We start from the raw sequence: 20,187 nt of genomic DNA, 5'->3' as shown, positions 1-20,187 counted from the left end.
AAGTGCAACACTAGTCTGTCTCAGAGAAAACCAAGGAAGGTTTGAGCTTTAAATAATTATGATGTAGAAGTTGGTGTAGGACTAAGGACAATGCTGATACACTGGCCAATTTCCAGATTAAAATCAGGAGATATGAATGTGTTTATACATTACTGTTCAAAATAGTATAATTTGAATACACATTTGTACTATTCCTGATTCAGAATTAGAAGGGGAGATCTTTGATCTAAACACCTAATGAGTATATCTACACGTGCATATATATACTTAAGGAACTAATGTTTTACTTCTTTCCAACTGCAGTTTAGCAATGGGAGAGGGAGCCATAAATCTGAGAACATAACCCAGAATAGATCCTATGAGTGGCATACAAATCACAACCAGAGATTTCAGTTCAGCTCCCAGTGCAACACAAAATAAGCATAAAATGACATTTATACACCTTTTTACCATTTATCAGTTTTATAATGAATGTGATACTTTTACTACACTTGCTTTTTCAAACTATGGTTAAGATTTCCCATGTTGATTCTATGTTAAAAGAAGATTATTTGAGAAAGCAGTTCTGTGCCTTTTAATCTAATACATAGCTACAAGTCTATCAACATAATATTAAAATCCCAGTGATATGCTTAGTTTTAATTAGCCACATGTTATATAGGACTCCTGCTATCCAACTCCCTTTTAGCTTTTTGTGTTTATTACTCAAAATGGCACCTATCAGTCATGCTTCTTTAATGACTTACAACAGAAAAAAGCCCAGAATTTTTATGTCAAGTAAAACCAGTTTTGAATCAGATAGTAAAAGCAGGCACCAGAATTAGGTAGCGGCCATTTAATTATGTTTTTCATCATCTCTTATAGACTAACTACAAGTATTTACCATATCAGACACAATGCACGATTCCTACCACTGAAGCTGGTCTAACCTTCCTCAGCATCCATGAAGGAAGGACAGACCCTTCTGCCTCCCTAGATCAGCAGACCCACTTCCCACCACCACCATGGACCAGCCACTGAAGATCTGCCGGTGCCACAGGAATGAGCACCACACAGGCGCACTGGGCAGCTGTGCTCCTGGCCGCTGGCCATCACAGTTGCTGCGATTACTGTGTCAGTGCATGTGTGGGCAAACACAGCCCAAAACTCCTTTTTGGCTTTTAGCCTTTGGTGGATGTGGTTCTTTTAGGAAGACCCTGGTGATTTCTGAAACGCTTTTTTCATATTCGGAAAATGGCAATGGGAAACACTGACTTTGCCACCCAATGTCACTATCCTGCTCTTCCCCAGATACAGCATCACCCTTAAATACAGTGTTTTCCAGCCTTTTGTACTCACTGCTTTGCACCAGATCATTTGTTTATGTGTCAGGTACAACTATACTTCTGAGACAGTTCCTGAAAGGAGATGACAGCCATAAAACTCATTATATAGAATAATTTTGTACTTTCCAAACAACTCTGTATCCTGCTTTGTACTTGTTCACATTTTCTTTCTCTGTAGTGAGATACCAGCAGCAAATGGTCTCATTTTGGTTTTAAAATTATCCACATACTGAAAACAATGAAGCTCTGTACAGCTGTACCCAGGCCTTTGCATTTCCTTTATGATTTCTTCACGCATTTTTTTCTGCTCTAGTCACGTTTCTGATGTCACATGTCACAGGCAGACGTTCAAGCACATGTCTCTGTAGCAAATCTTCCTTTTGAAATGTTTCTGAAGAATTTGATATCTTTTGCTATTTCCAAAAGAAATGTGGAATGGGTGCCAGAGCCAGCGCAGACTCTGGATCCTTTTATGCTCTGGCATCCATGCAAATTTTGTTTTGATGCAAGGGGTTTAGGCTACTTGTTACAGGTGAACACATGTATGTGAATTAACTGATAACATTTGACATGCTGCATAGAAAAGGAGGACAGGATATTTATTCTTTTATTTTTTTGGTCTTAGCATGTTTAGAGTTGTTAAATCCTAGAGACTTTGCAAATTATATTTGCTGTGTGGTTTTTTTTTAAGTGATTTCTTCTTTCAGTTTCCTAGTTCGCAAAGCTCATTAAAAGAGCTTCCCTAGGAGTACATCAATGCTTACTTTGACCACTGGGAGACCTATGGGCATCTGGGATGATATACACTGAAATGTTTCCAGTACCAAATGTGTTCAGAAAGCAATTTTAAGAAAGTACTTTCTCACAATTGGTGACTTTTGGCAAACTGGACTTGGAAGGCATTTTACCCAATCTGCCAAAAGCCTGCTTACGCATTTAGTTTCTTGAAGATATTCACTTCTGTCATCTCATCAAACATTTCTATTACTCGAACAAGTCTTTGGTTACGATATTTTTATTCAGTTCCTTAGGTTGAGTGAAAATGTTGACTCGGTCCCCTCTTTTCAGTCCAGTAACTAGACTTTGAGAACCAGTATACCAAGTCTTGAGTTTTACAAATTATGCCATTTGCTGAGTGTTTTGCAGCTTTCCTATTATCTTTTTTTCAAGGCTTATGGAATTTTGATGTCCTGAAAAAAAGAAAAGAACAAACCCCTTCCACATCCTCTCAAAAACATACATATATCTTTGTGAGACACATTTCCTGTGATCATATCTTCATATGGTACAACCAGCCAATTCCTGTCTGGTTTAGATTTGATACCAAAGTTGTTATCCTGTCCATGACATACACCCTTTCCTTAGGTACTCTGTGGAAGCCTACAAGTTTAAAATGCCCAATACTTATTTTGCTAATTCATCTCTGTAACTCATCCACAGTTCACAGTCCTCAGGACAGAACTTATTTCTGGCATGTGTCTGTGTATTTATCATCACCTACACTTTAAACTTTCTTTGCATTTTTTTTTTATAGGTATGTCTACTCTGGATCCTTACAGATATTTTTTATATTTCTCTGTATTTTGATACCTATTTGCTTGACTTTACACTTTTTAAACTGAATCTTGTGAATAGAATTTTCCTCTCACTTGAGGAAAGTTAATTTTTTTGACTGCAGCAAGCTAAGTCTTTCCATGCTTTGTCACATCTCTGCAAAATGACTGAATGGATTACAGTTTCTGTATATTGTTCAGATGGTGGGTGTTCCCTAGATTTCCAAACAGCTTTAATATCACTGATGTTCTGCCTTTTTCAGCATTCTTTTCTTTTTGTCATTTAGTGTTTTGTAGATTTTTTCCTTACGTATTATTTATAGCCATGTACTTTGGCTTTCCTCTAGAGACATATTCTCTATTTCCATTTGGCAAATCAATATTTTCCCAACAAGGGTCAGGTCTGAATTTCTGATAGAGAGTTTGATATCTCTCCATTTTTACTGTTGCAGTCTAAACAGTTTGTTGCCTGTTTTAAGGAGGTAGCTCTTGCTCTCCACATAACAAGTTTGGAGCCTTATCAAACTGTGGCATGAAGCCAATACTACTTTACTACTACTAAAATTCAATACTGCAGAGTCTAGCATAAACTAGTACAAATCTACATCTATGGAAAATGTTACACTTATGACTTGGAAGTGGTTTCCCATGCTATCTTGTTATCACTTAAACTGATAAAACAAGAAGGAAGACATGTCCTGGAAGAGCAGTTGTTGTGCAAGGAGTGTTGCTTGTTTCTCACTAAAGGAGGTCAAGGACGATTGGTTCAGTTCTTTATCACAATGCATTGATTAGCCTAAAAGGAGACATGCTTTTCTCTCCTCAAAGAATTTTATCCCTGTTAATGTGAATCCTGACTAGTAACCCCATCACTAAGATCTAATCCTCCCCATTTTCCACTCTTAATCTCAAAATCCTCCTAGATATTCTGTGTTCTCCTAGAGAAAGCAGCCTCTTAAATGGCTGGCTAAAAGGCTCTGTCCAAATAATATGGCTCTGTCTAAATAATATGGATGGCCCTTTCCCTCTTAAGAATATATTCTCCACCTTTGAATGCTAGTCCTCCCTGTGCTGAGAAACAAAGGGAATCAGAAACTGATTATTCACAGTAGTAGTATCTCCTCTCCTGACTTTCTGCATATAGCTGTATAACGTCATGGACAAGATAAGCTAAGTGACAGCTCTTATACAGGAACAGATAACAAGAATATAAAAGAGTATAATGTACCCATTTAAAAAATCAACACCGAGTTTCTTACTACAGGTTAGTCATTTTAATGTTAAAATTGTAGCAGGTCATGAGCCATGTTACACTGAACATTGCCTGTAGGTTTGCTATTTCCATCCATCTTTCTTTGTTGCATGGTACCACCTATTTGTCTATACATGTCCTCCTCATTCAGAGGGAATGGAGAATAATTTCATGGATGGCATTTTGTTCAGCAGCCATTGACTTGTGTCAGCTCCAGTGATCTTAACATTGTACAGTAAATTGAGATTCCTTATTGGAGTGTACCTGGTTGGTAGCTCTGCCTGCCTGGGAAATGCCCTGGCAGCAACTCTGAAACTCTCTCTTGCCTTCTACTGCATTTGCTATTGAATGCTGTAGCTCTTGAGGTAACCATTCATAGTTACCCTACCTTCTTTAAGTGATTAAGTTATGAGAATTTTCTTTGTCCTGATTGCAGATCACGTACAATAATGATGTTTTAATCATCTTTAGTCATCAAACCTATTTAAGCTTTCCCAGTAGAACTATAATATATTGCATTTTTTTAATTACAAAAGAAAAATTATTCCATTCAATGTGTGATTTTTCATTCTTCTCTTTACAAAGGTTATTTCTGCTTAATACAGAAGGATAAAAGAAAAGAAGGACAAAATGTTACTGACAATGCAATCAAGCCCAGAAACATACCAATAATAGGTTTATGCCAGTATCGAGATGTCTTTATTCTCTGACGTGTTTGAAGTGCATTTTATCATCCTTGGCACTGTTGATAATAGATTTTTCATAGATACCTTTACAGTTTTATGTGTGGTGCCACTCTCCTTTGTTATGAAATAATTTTTATTGTTACTTTCATCTCTCTCCATAGCTACAGTGTGTGCTTACTTGTTTTAGAGCTTAGTTGGTTGGTTGGTAGTGCCAATGCTGCCTACTGACAGAAGCATTACAGCTTTGGATACATTTACTGATATGTTTTTAAATAACTTCACCTTTTAATTTACATTTTTGCTTTCTGTCAGACTTCCTCCTAATAACTTTTAGTTTCAGAAAAGTGCAACCAGCACTTACATTTCCAATGCGAAGTCTGCTCTGTTTGCACTCAAAGATCCTCAAGCAGTTGTGATGTGATCTGTTCCACATTTTTACAAAAACAGTCAGCTCTGGTTTGATGAAATCAGTATACATAACAGGGGCGTATCAATTTAATCAGCAAAGACATGAAATAATTTATTTTTATAAGGTAAGAATATTTTCTTCAAAGTTAACAGATAGTTTTTTATGACATGGTTGAATTGGTTTATGCTCATGTTATCACCATATTCTAATATTAGTGTATATGAATCCATTCAAGACTGAAAACATGAAGGCTTTGACCTTATCAACATTACATTTCCCTCTCTTATTCTGTCTTTGATAACGTGAGTGTTGTATATATAATAGACATAATTTTTCAGAGGTTTCTGTGCAGAAATTATGAAATTTCAAAGCCATGCTTTGATTTGAGATGAAAATATTTCCTGAATAAAGGCTGATTCTGAGTTTTTTCAACATCTAGCAAACTTGAAAGTCACTGATTTTTTACCTCAAGGACCAGTTCATCTGTTTCTCTCAGCAGAAGACTCAACAAAATTGCAATAACATGTGGTCTATAACCTACCTTCTTGGTTTGAAATGTACCTGTAATTGAAATCTCTCAAGATAATTCATTCTTTCATTTTATGCATTGTTAGCTGGTCCCACAGAGCCATCCATCCAGTCCTCTGCTCAGGTCCAGTGGTCTCTTATCCAAGTGTTGCAAGAGGATTCAAGTTCTGGGACAATAAATCTAAACTGAAAAATGTTACTTTTTTGAATTAAGCACTACCCATCTTCCTTTTTAAAATCCACTCTGCTCAGCTTTAAAATTTTGTAAGGGATTTGTATGGTTACATCGCTGTGAATGGAGTCACTCTCCTAGAGCAGAGACAAAATGAATATATGCTTGCCTGCTACAGGACAGCTATAGCTTATGTTTTTTCATCAGTGTTCATCCTCTTTCTACATTTCTTTTCTGGTAAAATGTTAGAGAAGGAAGGAATGTTAGAAAGAACTTAATTGCTAGAAGCACTTACTAGACTCTCTTTTTGGATTTATGTAAGTGACAACAGTACCTGTAGAGCTTAGCCTCATCTACTGCACACTGTCGGCTTTGATGTCTTTGGGAGCTGTTTCTCCCTGAATAATGTATTCCTAGAGTACGTTTTCAGAGGCCCTTATCCTACAGAACTGGGTACAGCTTTCTATCTCAACCTTTTAAAGAGAAAAACATAAAACAGATTTGACAAAACCTGTCCTGCAGAAATTCACATGACTTTTGCAGTCTTTCTATCTTGGTTAAAAGTTAAAATTATTAAAAAAAGGAATGTTTTGTCAATTCAAATAAAAATGACATTTCTTTCCTACAGCCTTAATTTTACTTTTAAGGCAAAAGTTTTAAAATACTCAAATACACAAATAATATTTGATGCCAGGTCAAATGAAACATTTAATCTGATCCAAGACTTTTTTTTGACTTTTTGATTTGCCAGATCTTTGTGGGTCAACTCAAATATTTTTTTTTTCTTGAATTAACAGTAAACAAACAGAAGCGAACCAGTTATTCACATAGCTTTAGTCTAAAATGATCTTAAAATACAGAGAGTCTGGTCATGAGAGTGAATGACCTCTGGTTCTACATATATTCCTTCTTGGCTATCTTCCCCAAAATATTTGATTTTGCCTTCCCAGTCCAAGTTTTGAAGTAGATTTTATTCTACCGTCTGTGTGGGATATATCACTTTTACAACTTGAGTGCCAGAGGTTGTGTGCACAGACTAGGCTAAAGCGTAATTATCATTGTAGGTATAAGGAGTTTTATCTGATGCTCTCCCTCGGTTAGGCTTATTATTTCTGGACAAAAATCTAACCAAATTAATTACTGATGTAATATTTCAGCATTGCTGTATGTAACGCGCACTCAACTTATCTGCAGGACTTTCATGATGCCTAGGAACACAGTAGTACTTGTGCTGACGCCAGAACTGAAGCCCTGGCTGGGTACGGCACGACACAGCGGGGCAGGTTTGTGTCGGTGCTGGGAGCAAAGCTCAGGTGTTTCTGCAGTCCAGACAAGTCCATTAACCTCTGCTGACGCTCAGAAGCCCTCAGCTAACAGTGCTTTCCTAAACAATGACTTACTCTGAGCTATCGCACGCTGTTGTATTTTTCTGAGGGAGTATTTAGGATGCAGTGATCAGGAGATAGGTTCTTTGCTGCCTTGTAAGGCGAGGCTGAGGGACATAAATGGAATTGACTGATTGCAGAACAATCATCTTCTCCGCTCCTCTGGCCTTTCTGAGAAGGAGGGAAAGGCTTGCTTACTTCATCTACACTTCCCTCTTTAACCTCCCTGTGCAATTGTGAATAGCTGCAATATGTCAAAAGCTGCAGGAGCCAGTGCAGGCAGCAGCTCAGGTATTAAGTAGAAGGAACACTACGTTAGCTTTTTTGCCAATTAACATGGCTGTAAGGGGGACCATCTGGAATAAATCTGCAAAGCAAACAGTTCACAGAAACCCAGCAGGCAGCTCTAGGGATTGTTGTATTTGTATGGTACTTCATTAGAAAATAAACATGTATCTTCCATCTCAAGAACAAAGCAAAACATTATTAACCAAGATCTCTGACAGCTAATACAACTGTCTCTACTAAATGACACATTTGTAAGAGTTGTGTGAATTACTGGAAGGAAAAGGTTGCAAAAACTGCAGTTATGGGTTGGCACAGCCAAAACAACTGCTCCTGAGACAATGTAGAGATGTATTTTTCCCTTGGTCTGTGGTTGCAGAAGCCTGCTTTGATAACATTGCTAATATCAGCTAATGATTCAGTATGCAGAGAAGGAACAAATCATGCATCAGCAAACTGGAATAAACCAGTCAGCCTTAGCCTGCTTCTGGAACTTCATGCTTTGCTGTGTTTATATTTTTCTCCATTAGAGACCCACAGCAGGAGCTGTAAAATTCGTCATCGCTAGATTTATTCCTGCCAAGGATTTGCTGAACACACTAGGATATAGCATAGAAATGTTGGACCAGGATAGTATTGATGCTTCAAGGATTAACCATCCACCCTCTTCCTCTGTAAGGACATTTCTGTGTTCAGAGGATGCCACGGGATCTACAGTCAGAACTGTCAAGATGGACAAAGTTCATCTTTGAAGCCACAGTAGCAGAAAGTGCTGCAGTTTCCTGCCACAGACCCCAAGCAGCTCTGCTCTGCTGATGGACTATTCTACAAGGACTGGTTTATGGGCTAGCAGAGCTCACCACACCTCTGTCTGGCGCTGGGAGGAAACCCAGGGCTTCACAGAGCCCCTCCTCTCTCCTGGGAGAGCCATGGCCAAGCACAGGGAATGTGTTTATCAGCCAGCTGAGGAATCAGCAGCGGTAAGCACACCAACACAATCAACAGATATGTGGCCCACGGGAAATGCATATTTTATGTCAGAACAAATGGCATTTCTACAAACAATTTGCATAAGCGTACAGGGAATCGGATTACTTGTCACGAAAGCACCTGCTCTTAGAAACTGAGTATTTTCAGACTAATCAAATGTTTCTGGTTTTTTTATACAAGAAAATCTTAGCAATTAGTGTAGTAATTGCAATAATATAACTAGTTGCAAAACATTCAAACAGTGAAGTGTTGTTCAGATATGTAAATAATGGGAGTAGGTATGAGTGCAGGATTAAATCTGAGCACTTTTAGCTGGTTTAATGCCACCTGATCTTTTCTCCAGAAAAAGAAAAAGTGCTAATGTGGCTAGGAAGTAAAATACCACATTTAAGACAGCTCTCCCTAATTAGCCCTGCTAAGAAAGCATCAGATGGAGCAGAGCACCACACATTTGCACCAAGCCAACTCTGGACGTTTAGTTCAGGTATCTTGATATGGTGGCACGTTGTGCTGTAGAGACATAGCATACACCATAATTACGCTTATCGACCTGCTCACACCGTAATTTACTAGGGAGCTATTCTGAAGACCAGGGCTTTCGAATATATGCAGTGATGACAATTAAAATGTTGGCATTTGTCAACAGTTACTTCACCCCAGGCACTACCTAACGAGCCACAGTCTGTTATATATGTGGAACTGAAATAACCATGGTAACTCTGGCTATATAGTGACATTTTAATGATCACTGCTGCCTATCCTCAGGCCATCACTTGCAGAACTAAATGGCCCATCAAGAAGCTGATGAATAAAGTGGTGTCCATACGATGCATGAAAAATTTTAAGCACTTTCAGAGATTAACGCCATTTATATCTATCTCAGAAGAGAAGAAGGAGAGATAAACATAATACAAAAGCATGTATTATAAAGAAATAATAAAACTACCACATCCTGCTGCAGCAGCTGCCACTAAAATGTCAGTATCTACCAATAGCTAGCACAAATTGGTATCTAAGATACCAAAATTATTTCCTATTTTAAGTATAAGTGCCTCTTACTACACACTGACTTTATAAATGGCATAAGCAGTATCAAAAGGTCTTTCATGCCCAGTCACTGCCAAACTGCAAGAGAAAAACTATCAGTTATAAACCACAGCAATTCTCAAGCAAAGAAGGGGATGCAATGCAGTGCTTTATTAACACTTTCACACAATCTGACCTGGTTTTAAACCAAAAGATGGTGGAATCTTCTATTTTTTTTTTTTGTAATCATTCTGATGAAAAGTCTGGTTTCTTAAAGCATTCAGGAATTACACTATTTTCTCCATGGTGAGGGAGACGATTTGAGTGTATATAAAAGTATCTGTAAAACTGTCTTGTATTTAGAAGTTTCACTTACCAAAATGAAGAGACAACCAGAGGCAAGTTTTGTGTGTTCAGGAATAGTAGAAAACACGGACAAAATCAAGCAACCAAACACAAGGAGAAAACTGAAAAAGAAAGAATATTAATAATTGTTAATATTTTTCAGAACCCTGACCCAATATCTATATTGGTCCTACTTCACCAACATTAATAGAAGACTATCAATGAACAGTCTTCATTTATAGACGGGAATTCAACCACTACTTAACTCGGTTCATTAGAATAGCCTATCACTAAATCCACATGCTTCTGAGTAGCAAGGGTAGAATTAATGGAAACAAACACAAGAAACAGGATTTCTTGGGGAAATGACCTGATATACACAAACGCTGCTTCCGGTATCACAATCCTGTACCTTTATGCAGTCCAGATACTCTTAGTGGCTTTAAAGAAAGATCGCCAGTGGGAGAATCCTCTCCCCAGTCTGGAAAATAATTTCTCCCACAACTGACCACAAATATCTGCTGTTTAAGTTTAGCAAAGAGCTAAGATATATATCGCACCTAACTGCCTGTTTGAAACAACTTCCTTCTGAGCAACAGACTTCGTGTACAAACCACCAGAAACTGAGAGGTAGCTGAGTTATGGCATCACTGCCTTAAGTGAACCGGCTCCATTCTGGGAACAAACTTAATGTCATACGATCCACTGAGGAAGTTAAAACAAAGTAGTGAATTAAGAAAGTCCTACACAAGGTGTGCAATTACAATGGGGAAAACGTGACCACAGTTTTGAGCTTGTGTGTTTCATGGTGTTAACGAACACACACAGGTAAAGCAAAGCACCAACATACTGCTCAATCTCTTTGCGAGGAATATGTAAACACCCAGTATCACTGTAGAAATTTTTGCATATCCCATGTCTGCTCCTTACAGCATGCAGCACATGTGGTGTTTGCAGACATAAGCCTGGAGAGCTGATATTGCTCTGAGGCCTATACTATGGATGATAAGGAATGTCCTTTCCTATTGTACTGCTTCACCAATAATAACACCACTGTGCTGGTGAAATCATCTATGAATCGGATCAGAAGAGAAGTTCATTTCAGCCACAACGCCATGAATGCACTACTCAGCAGCCAGGCAGCAGACTGAATGAGTGCAAGGCGGTGAGTGTTCTATATTTTAAATTGTTGCACTGGACTTTGCAAGTAGTAGTAACTGATTCTACCAATGTTTTCCTAATTTCCTTCTCAAGGCACCTGCCAGTCGTGCTGGGCACTGAGTCAACCAACAAAGGGCACGCCTTTGTTTTTTGTCTGAATTGCTGGGACTCTTGTTAGCAGATGCTCTAACCCAACATGAATATGTATTGTAATTAATGCAGATACATATCTGCAAGAAAGTACAAATGGCTCCTTCCTGATACAAAAGGGACTCAGATCTCTTCCAGGCACAAAGGGAAAAAGCATAGAAATTCCTGATCTATGTAGAAGGTGTGTATGCTCTTCAATATGGTGTTTCCATTAACCAAGACAATAATTCTGAAGACACAGAAAGCAGCTTTTAACAAAAGTACTGGTGGGGGTGTGTGTGGATGTTTCTGGTGGCCAAGGTGAACATCCCTCAGCCATGTGCTCTTGTGGCAATGAAACCCAACGACTTGCTGAGCTCTGCTATCAAGAACGTATCCAGCAGGTAGAGGGAAGTGATTATTTCCCACTCTTTGGCATCTGAAAGACCACATCTGGAGTGCTGTGCCCAGTTTGGGACTTCCCAGCACGAGAGACAGATGGACAGACTGGAGCAAGCCCAGTGGAGGGCCACCAAGATGGTCAGGGGGCTGCAGCTCATGACATAGAGAGGGGGCTGAGCAGAGATGAGTTTGTGCAGCCTTGACAAAGGGAAGCTGAAACCTCTGACTGCTGTCCTCAGCTATCCAAGTCTCATTTAAAAGAAGGCAGAGAGGACAGAGTTTGCAGGAAAGAAAATTATGATTAGCTACGAGGGGAAAAAAAAGTCACAGCGAAGGTGGTTCAGCACCGGAACAAGTTGCTCAGTGAGGCTGTGAAATCTGTCTCTGGAGATTTTTAGAACTTGGCTGGAAAAGGCCCTGGTCTGACTTTGAAGTGAGATCTGCTTTGAGCAGGAGTTTGGACTAGATGATCTGAAGAGGCCTTTTCCAAACTAAATTCTTCTATGATTCTAACTATTGGATACAAACTTTAATATATTATTGCATCTACCCCCACTTGTGCTTCAGGAGCTAAAATGGCTCTTTTCCTGATAACACATAGACTTTCCATAGTACTGTAATATAGCAGTACTGTAATATATCCAGAACACTAGACAAAAAGGTAAGTCTATTTCTTCAGAATTTCTATTAGAAGATCCGAAGTGCAATGCGGTAAGACGTTGGAGGCATATTTAGTAGCATATCACTTAAGTGCTGGGGTGAAGCTCTGCTCTGAAAATCAAATCTGGTAGGAGCTTGCATATAAGCTCTACCAAGAACTGTAAATAAATTAATATCCAGGAGGGTAAAGGGTGTCTCTGGCACATACATTGGCAAGTTTATCTTCCAGACTGAAAAAAGATAAAGATCAGCTTATATATATGCTTAAAGGTTTCACAAAAATCTCATTCAAGGGACAAAAATCCACCTTGTGAGCAATTTTACTCCCCTTCTCCCCAGTTTTTTAAAAAGGAAAATCTCCCAGAACGTTACTGGTAGTTTGAGCTGCTGCAGTCTTCAGATACAACCCCCCTATAATTACATCCTACCGGCACAGGCATAAATGTGGTTTCTCCTCATTAAGGCTTGCACAAAGGGCAAAATAAAATTAAGAAGTGACTAAGAACTTACAGTAAAAGGATGTAATTTCCCTTTGCTGAATTTCTTTAGTTCTGAATTGGTTAAAATGATATTTTCTTGCTTCCTTTGTGTTTAGGTATTAAAAATTGCTCGTTTAGTTGTATTCCAGTAATATCAACTAAGTTGGAGGCCCAGTTGTACTGGGTCTTGTCCAAGCACACAATGCAAGTTTTCACTTGGAAGAGATCTCTTATAGCACAATTACAGAAAACAGGCGCAGCAGGAAAAAATAAAGCTCGTTGTTCCCATATCACAGCTGGAGGCCACGGCACAGAAAAGGTAAGGGACTTGCCTAAGGCTACACAGAAAGCCTTTATATGCGGAATAAACCTGAACCTTTTAAGTCCCAGCCCAGTCCTGCAGTCACAAAACCATCCTCCACTCACCCATCACTTGCTTTGTACAGATCTTCAGGACTGTGATTTAGAAGATCACTGTGGGCAAAGTGTTAATTCATGATAGATGGGAAAAGTGAGTCAGGAGAGGGAACGAGTACAGTTAAGCAGTGTATTAATCAAAATAGAGGTAAATATTCAGGAAAGCCAGGTGCAGTTTAAATCAGCACCTGGTAGACATAGTTCTGCAGATTATCCATAAAAAGCAGAAACAATCCTCACAGCAATACGTAAGAATAGTCTTGGAAAGACATTTTTCCAAACCTCTATAACCTTTTGTTCTCAGTTTTTCCAGAAACTCTACAAGGAATGGAGCATTGTTATTAATTATTATTAAAGAACAAAAGAAAAATGTTTGCATGTATCCACCCACACACTCAAATCTTGCCCCTCTATCCCTCATTCCTCCCTCCAATGCTGAACACTTTTTTTTACTGCCATTCAGCATATTATGTCTAAAATTAGACAGTAAGCACTTTGGGGGAGGAGAGAAACCCAGTCCTATTAGCCTTGCAAAACTAAAAGCATACCTTTAGGTGCTGGAAAACACAACACTAACAACCAAAGTAGAAGGTTTAAGTGTTCTGGAATATATTCTGTAGTTTATTTACCACTGACATGCTTTCCTTCGAAGTAGACCAATAGCCGGGATTCACTTTTTACCTTTACCTGTATACTCAGGCCATGCAATGAAGGCCAGTAAGAAATGAAGGTGTGGGGGGTACAGCAATGCCTTTCACCTGGCTGGACGTTAAACAAGCTTCTGCCCAGCAAAAATAAATCCCTCAGGTTCAAACACCACGTGGTCAAAGTCTATGAGAAGTTGTTCTTTCCTATCGTGTGGCAGATGAAGTGGAGGATTGCATTAAGCCCTGGGTAGTCATTTTATACCCATCAAGAGAGGAAAAAGTCTTTCTGAATGCCAGTATTTGAACTGTGTCCTATGATACATGCTATGCAAAAAGAGGCTGCTGTAGGTAGAGAGTAGTACAAAGCAAAACACGAAGCAATTATATTTGGCCTCTAGTGGTTCAATCTGGATCATATATTTGTTCAGGCTGAAAAAAACAGATGGTCTTTCCTCATGCATTCAGTATCAGACAATAAAACATATGCCTTAGGCGGTAACTTCCCATAAAATTATTCAAACACTGCCGTAGCCTTGTATTTTATCAAAAGCAGCAACTTCCATCTTGTTTCAGCAGTAATCAGTTCTGATGCAGATCCTTTCATCTTATTCCTCGGCTTCTGAAAGCCTACACTAATTGGAGAAAAGCCAATTTATGAAAGATAATATAACTCAGAAGCTTTGATATTTATTCAATCTGCCTCTCATAAACTTTTCTTATTGGTTAATTAGGAACTGCCAATTCTCCATTTATTTAATTTTCAACAGAATTTTACTATAGTTTGTGATTTAAGAGCTGTTCATATGGAAGAGGATGTTCAGCTTAAAGCAACTGTTAAAACATTACTCAGGGAATATTGTAAGCATAACAAATACATGCAGGGAAGACGTTTAAAAGTTATTTTGCTACATTATTTACTGCTAGAATTAAAATAATCAAAAGTGAAAACACCTGCAAACAGTTTTATGACCTCCTCTGTAAACAGTAAAAATGTATCACTGTTAAAGTGACATAATTAAGCAATTAGACCACCACAGTTACATTCCAGTATTATTTGAGGTCTCATTTAATCCCTGCAAGTGCAAGGACATTCAGAATTATGACCAAAACTGTTTGCAAACCATTGGCAATACCATTATCCTGGATTTTGTATGGAAGGTAGAAAATATTTGAAAGCTTTTGCTAACATTAAATATGGCCAAAAAGTAGCTCTTACTCTTCCCATTGGTACAAAGTCAGAACTAATGCAGCTGTTTGCAAACTTACAGAAACTTGTTTGTATTCATGAGATCTGAGCCCACAAAGTGTCCTTTCCACAGCCAGGCACAGTGCCCATGTTTTCTTAAGAGTGATCAGAATCCTGCTGGGTTGAGTACCCAAGTATCATCTTTAAACGACTTTTAAATTCTTGAATGCATAAAATCTGTGTGAGGCATTAGAGAAATAAACGTGCCGAAGATTATACTGGATGTGTAGCATGAATGCGTCCATTACAGGTTCAGATAAGTCAATGCAATACCCAGTAAAAACCCTATAAAGAAAGGAAGGAAAGAGACGCTTATTCATGGCACTGTAATACGTTCATTGGGACTGTTAATTTTGGTGAAGAATTCTCACAAAAAACACAGAGACAGACATTTGACAAGCAGCTGCCCTACATGAGATCTCCACCTCAGCTAGATGCTGTTGGCAGTCTCCTGGTGTGTGAGAAAGGGAGACTTTACAGCTTCAGTGTGGCACAGAGCTGATGGGGATAGAGAAAAAGAGCATCTCCTGGACTGTGTGTTGTAGACACACACGATTTGCAAGGCACTAAATTCCCACCGGGCAGAAAATAAGTCTACTGTGAGACTGAGAGCTGGTGTACCACGTTGCATCCTGGAGCAGATGTGCGTACTCAAGACGGGGAGGCAGTGGAAACCTGACAGCTCCCGTCAGGCTCCCTGTGCTTCCTGGTGTCTCTGAGCAAACAGTTCTTGGAGGTGGGTGGAAATATCCTCTCCAATAGGATACAGAGAGACAAACGCTGGAGCATTTTCCTAGCTTCAGGAAGAACTGAAAATCGAAATGTTGGCTAGTGCAGCCATGAGGAGGACATTTACACAGGTCCTGTGGTATCACCCTTAAAAAGTAATCTTTTCAACATTTCTATAAAACAGATAATGCACTGCTGACATGGCGGAAAAGAATATGGTTTAACAGTTTTGATACTGCAAGCCATGTGGATTAAATTTTCCATCATTTATAGTTTCAATGTGACTTGTTTATGCTAGAAAATGAGATATGACAAAGGTTACTACAATTTGTTAAAAATGTTTGACAAAAGCAGCATGGAGAATAAGCGCTCTCCCATAGAAAAAGCTCATAAATTTCTCCTGTAGGCTTTCTTTAAAGTGACTTGCATTTCAACCTTTTCTCCAAGTGGAAAAGCGTAACACATTAAGGGCTTGATACTGCACTGCATTCTGCCAAGAAATAACAGAACCTTGTCTATGGAGAGATGAAGACTGCATTGTCTTAAAATGTGAAAATAAACTGGCTAGGAAACTTTAAAAACAATTTTTGAGATTAAAAAATAAATTTTAAAGCAAAAGCAGATTCTTTCTTTTGATTAATTATTACCTTTTCCAGAAATATAGAAATTTGTACTGAATTTCACATCTGAATTTTTTTAAGAATAGAACTTGATGCTGAAGCAACTTCTTTATAAAGGTGAATTTTGTCAGACGCTGATGAATACACTTTATTCAAATAATTTTTTATTTTCCATTCCCTATGGGATGTTTATTAATTCTAAAAATATTCCATCAAGTATAAAAGTGTTTAAGTGTCAAAAAAAGTATTCTCAACCTAAATTGACATTTTCCATCATATTTTTAAGAAGTCATATTTTTAGCAGTGTCTACTAACTGAAGGTATTTGGCTTATATTAACAAAACAATGAAAAGGCTACAATAGGAGATGCAATCAAAACCAAGCAAATGAAATAGCTCAAATACCTATGGGACACCAGTGTCAGTAAACGCAAATTTGATAATCCATTCCATGACAGATAAAAAATAAAACGTCAAGGTAAATTTCTGCACAGATCTATAAAACAAGCATCATTCTTCCTTAAGCAAGCACATCAGCTTAAGAGAAAACAAACCAAACCAAGAAATGCTTATTCTGGTGTGTTTAATGCTCAGAGATACTTTGGACCCAGATATTTTCAAAAGGTTTTCACTGGTTTCAACAGGAGACATTTTTTGACACAAAAATAAGAATAAAGCATGTGTTCTTCCAGATTTTAACTGTTTTAAAGATCAGGAAGCATGACACTGATTTGCATCCCAGGATCCTTGTTTGCACTTACAGGTGCCTCAAATCTGTAGAAAATGACAAAATGCTCTTTTTATCACACCTAAAGAATAGATCCTTACGTAAACCAAAATTTTCAAATCTGAATGCTTAATTTGGTTAAAAAACCACCTGTATTTAGACAACTCAGTAGATTTTTTTTTTTTCCTTTACATCAAATAGCCCAAACTCCTAATGACAAGTCTGGTAGCTCACCTAGCAACCTTTGATTTACCACAGATATTTCCCAAGAAAATTAATTTTAAATATTAATAGAAATGGCATACTGTATTTACCACTGAGCATTGGTTACAGCACTTATATAGTTTTCTAGAACATACAGAACATTAAAACAAAAACTTTATTATGATGCAATGGAGAAAATTAAAAGAATTACAGTATGAAGATGGAGAAATTAAAACCACTGTGAAATCTTTTTTTTGTAAAATAATTTTTCCATTGCAGCCTATTTCTTCTAACCTTGTCCACAACCTAGGGCAAAGGGAAATACTCAAATAACCTTTTTCTGTAAGTGTATTTGCTAACACATCATACTCAGATCCCTTGCTAACCAGAAAAATAATCCTAAATATAAGAAATATGTAGATATGCAAGGAAGAAATGTGTTCTAGTAATCACCAGCATAATCCATTTCAAAATCAACTTTTCAGGTCTTCAGATTTTAAGATAGAATTTCTGCCACTACCACATGTTTGTTTTTTCTGAAGTGAGAGAGCAAAATCAAAAGAACAGAAGAATTATTGGACTGCCAGGTATTTTTTTTTATGCCACAAGTAGCAGTCTCCTCTTTGCTTGGTGCTGGAAGTGCAGCTGTGGCTCCACTGAAGCTAAGGTGTGATTGATTATAATGGTGCCAGACACCATTCACCTTTATTACCTAATTGTCCATCAGTGGCCTACAGTGCCACTAGAACTAAGCAGAAACCACCCTGGGTTGGGGAAAAAAGCCTGTCTTACTTAGCCTCTGGAATGAATCCCACGCAATGTGACTCAGCTAGACCCCTAGTAAATCACACCATGCCAGGGAATGGCAGTGTAACTACGGATGGCTCCTGATGGTCTACATCATCGAAATGTGAGGATCGCCACTAGCAACCTTCGGGTCTGGGTCAAATAACACTTTCCCATACAATTCATGGGTATGGTCTGGGAGTTAGTATGTATCTGGATGAATTTTTTCTCTGGATTTGCTAGTATATCTTTCACTATGGACAGGTACTTCTGGATGTCAAGTTATTGTGTTGAAAAAATATTATTATACTTAAGTCCACACCCAAACATTATGAAATGAGTATATTTAAAATATGAGCTGTAATTTATGATCAATGAGGATATTTCAGTATTATTTTACATCTCAACTGAAGGCAAGGATGGAGCCAAAGTCTATTGAAAATTTAATCATGCAAATTCAAGTGCCTGCTTGGCATATTTTAATTAAAAAAATTGGGATTAAACTACTTGCAAGATTTGGGCCTAAGACAACTAGCCTAACATGACTATGGCAGCACCCAAGGATCAGTTGTGCATTTTCACCTAAAATATTCCATGCTATTGAAGAGCTCTGGATCATAAATCAATCTCCTTATTTATCTTATTTTCTCCAGTAGTATATTATATATTGGATTTTGCTTCCGTTTTAGATTTGTTTTTCAGTGGTGTGTGGCCGGTAACATAAGAGAATTAAAGGAGTTCTTCAGAGGAAAGGACCACTCAAATATAATAATGCAAATATACTGCTGCAGTACACTAGTAAAAGGAACTCCTCTTCATCATATCCCTCAGGAAGACCTCTTAGTAACCCTTAGCTACCTCTATAATTTCTTATTATACCAGACATGTGAATAAATCCTCCAAAAACAGCTTTCCAGGCTGCAAAATAACACATTTACCATGGCAGCAACATTCACTTTCAGAATATAGATGTCGAATCTATGGGATACTTGGCTTAGCATGGGGATTTCAATATATTTGCTGCCACTAAATACTGTTAAGTCTCACATATTACTTGAATACTGGATAAGACAATAAACCACATTTTTTTTAAAATACAAAAAGTTATTTTAAGTGGAAACGCCAGAGTTCCTGTGTGTAATTGATGTGTATTGTACCACATCACTATATCAGCCTGTAATGGCTGTGGGAGGAATGGCACAAAATGATTAAAAATGACAAATAACAATTAATCTGCTCACTTTATGCTGCCTTCATTCAGCAGGCTGATTAAGACAGGAGCAATTTATCACCTTTTAATATACTGAAATATAGAATCTATTTAAACACTCCATTTAGGAGAATGAGGATGAAAGAGTAAGTCTGTCCTGAACAAAACCACATATTCATGACAGTTTCAAAAAATGGAAAGCATAACAACAGTGTTTAAAAGTCCAGACTACCTTATAGCCCCAATATCCCTCACAGCTACTACAAAAATCTAAGCAGCTGCAAATGCCAGGGCTCAGTAAACTTGGCAGAATAATGTCTTAATGGCATAAAGAATAAACATTCTTGAAAATTTCTTCAATGTACTAAGGTCTAGGTCTAGGTCTCCTAGGTTGAGGTCTTCTAGGTCATCTAGGTCTTCTTTCTCTAATTTAATTTACTCCTATTATCTAACAGCTGGATTTTGGTCTTTACTGAAACCTTAAAGTTGACTTCAGTGGAAGTGTGGCTTTTGTTGGGAATTATGAGCTGACTCATAAATATCACCAGTGCAAAGAAAATCCTGTTAATTTCCTATAGTTTTCTCCAGTAGTAAACAAGGATATAAATGGAACACAATATTTTTCCAACATAATGCCTTGTTAGTATTAAACTTACTTCTGAAAATCAATCACTGCACTTCAGCTCAAGGGTGTTCGGTTTTATACCACACCATTAGTCTTGTCTTCCTTAGTCTAAATAAGTTCTGCACTTTCTGGTATCTGAAGTGCCCTTTCTTGTTGTTAGGCAGCGGTACTAACAGACCGGGACCTGATG

The 20,187-nt window shown here is 38.0% G+C and overlaps 1 protein-coding gene across 1 annotated transcript in view; it reads right to left on the bottom strand.

The window, feature by feature from the left end:
• The window catches only part of KCNQ5 (potassium voltage-gated channel subfamily Q member 5), a 297,043-nt gene that overhangs the window by 80,553 nt on the left and 196,303 nt on the right, over positions 1–20,187 (bottom strand). Inside the window, exon 2 of the mRNA XM_086745001.1 lies at positions 9,988–10,078. Within this exon, the coding sequence (XP_086601127.1) occupies positions 9,988–10,078 (91 nt within the window). The remainder of the gene's footprint in view (positions 1–9,987; positions 10,079–20,187) is intronic.

This window comes from Chlamydotis macqueenii, chromosome 3 (assembly GCF_036417535.1).
Source record: "Chlamydotis macqueenii isolate bChlMac1 chromosome 3, bChlMac1.mat, whole genome shotgun sequence".
Taxonomy (NCBI): Eukaryota; Metazoa; Chordata; class Aves; order Otidiformes; family Otididae; genus Chlamydotis; species Chlamydotis macqueenii.
The sequence above is the reverse complement of the archived record's forward strand: the minus strand, read 5'-3'. Positions and strand labels throughout refer to the sequence as shown.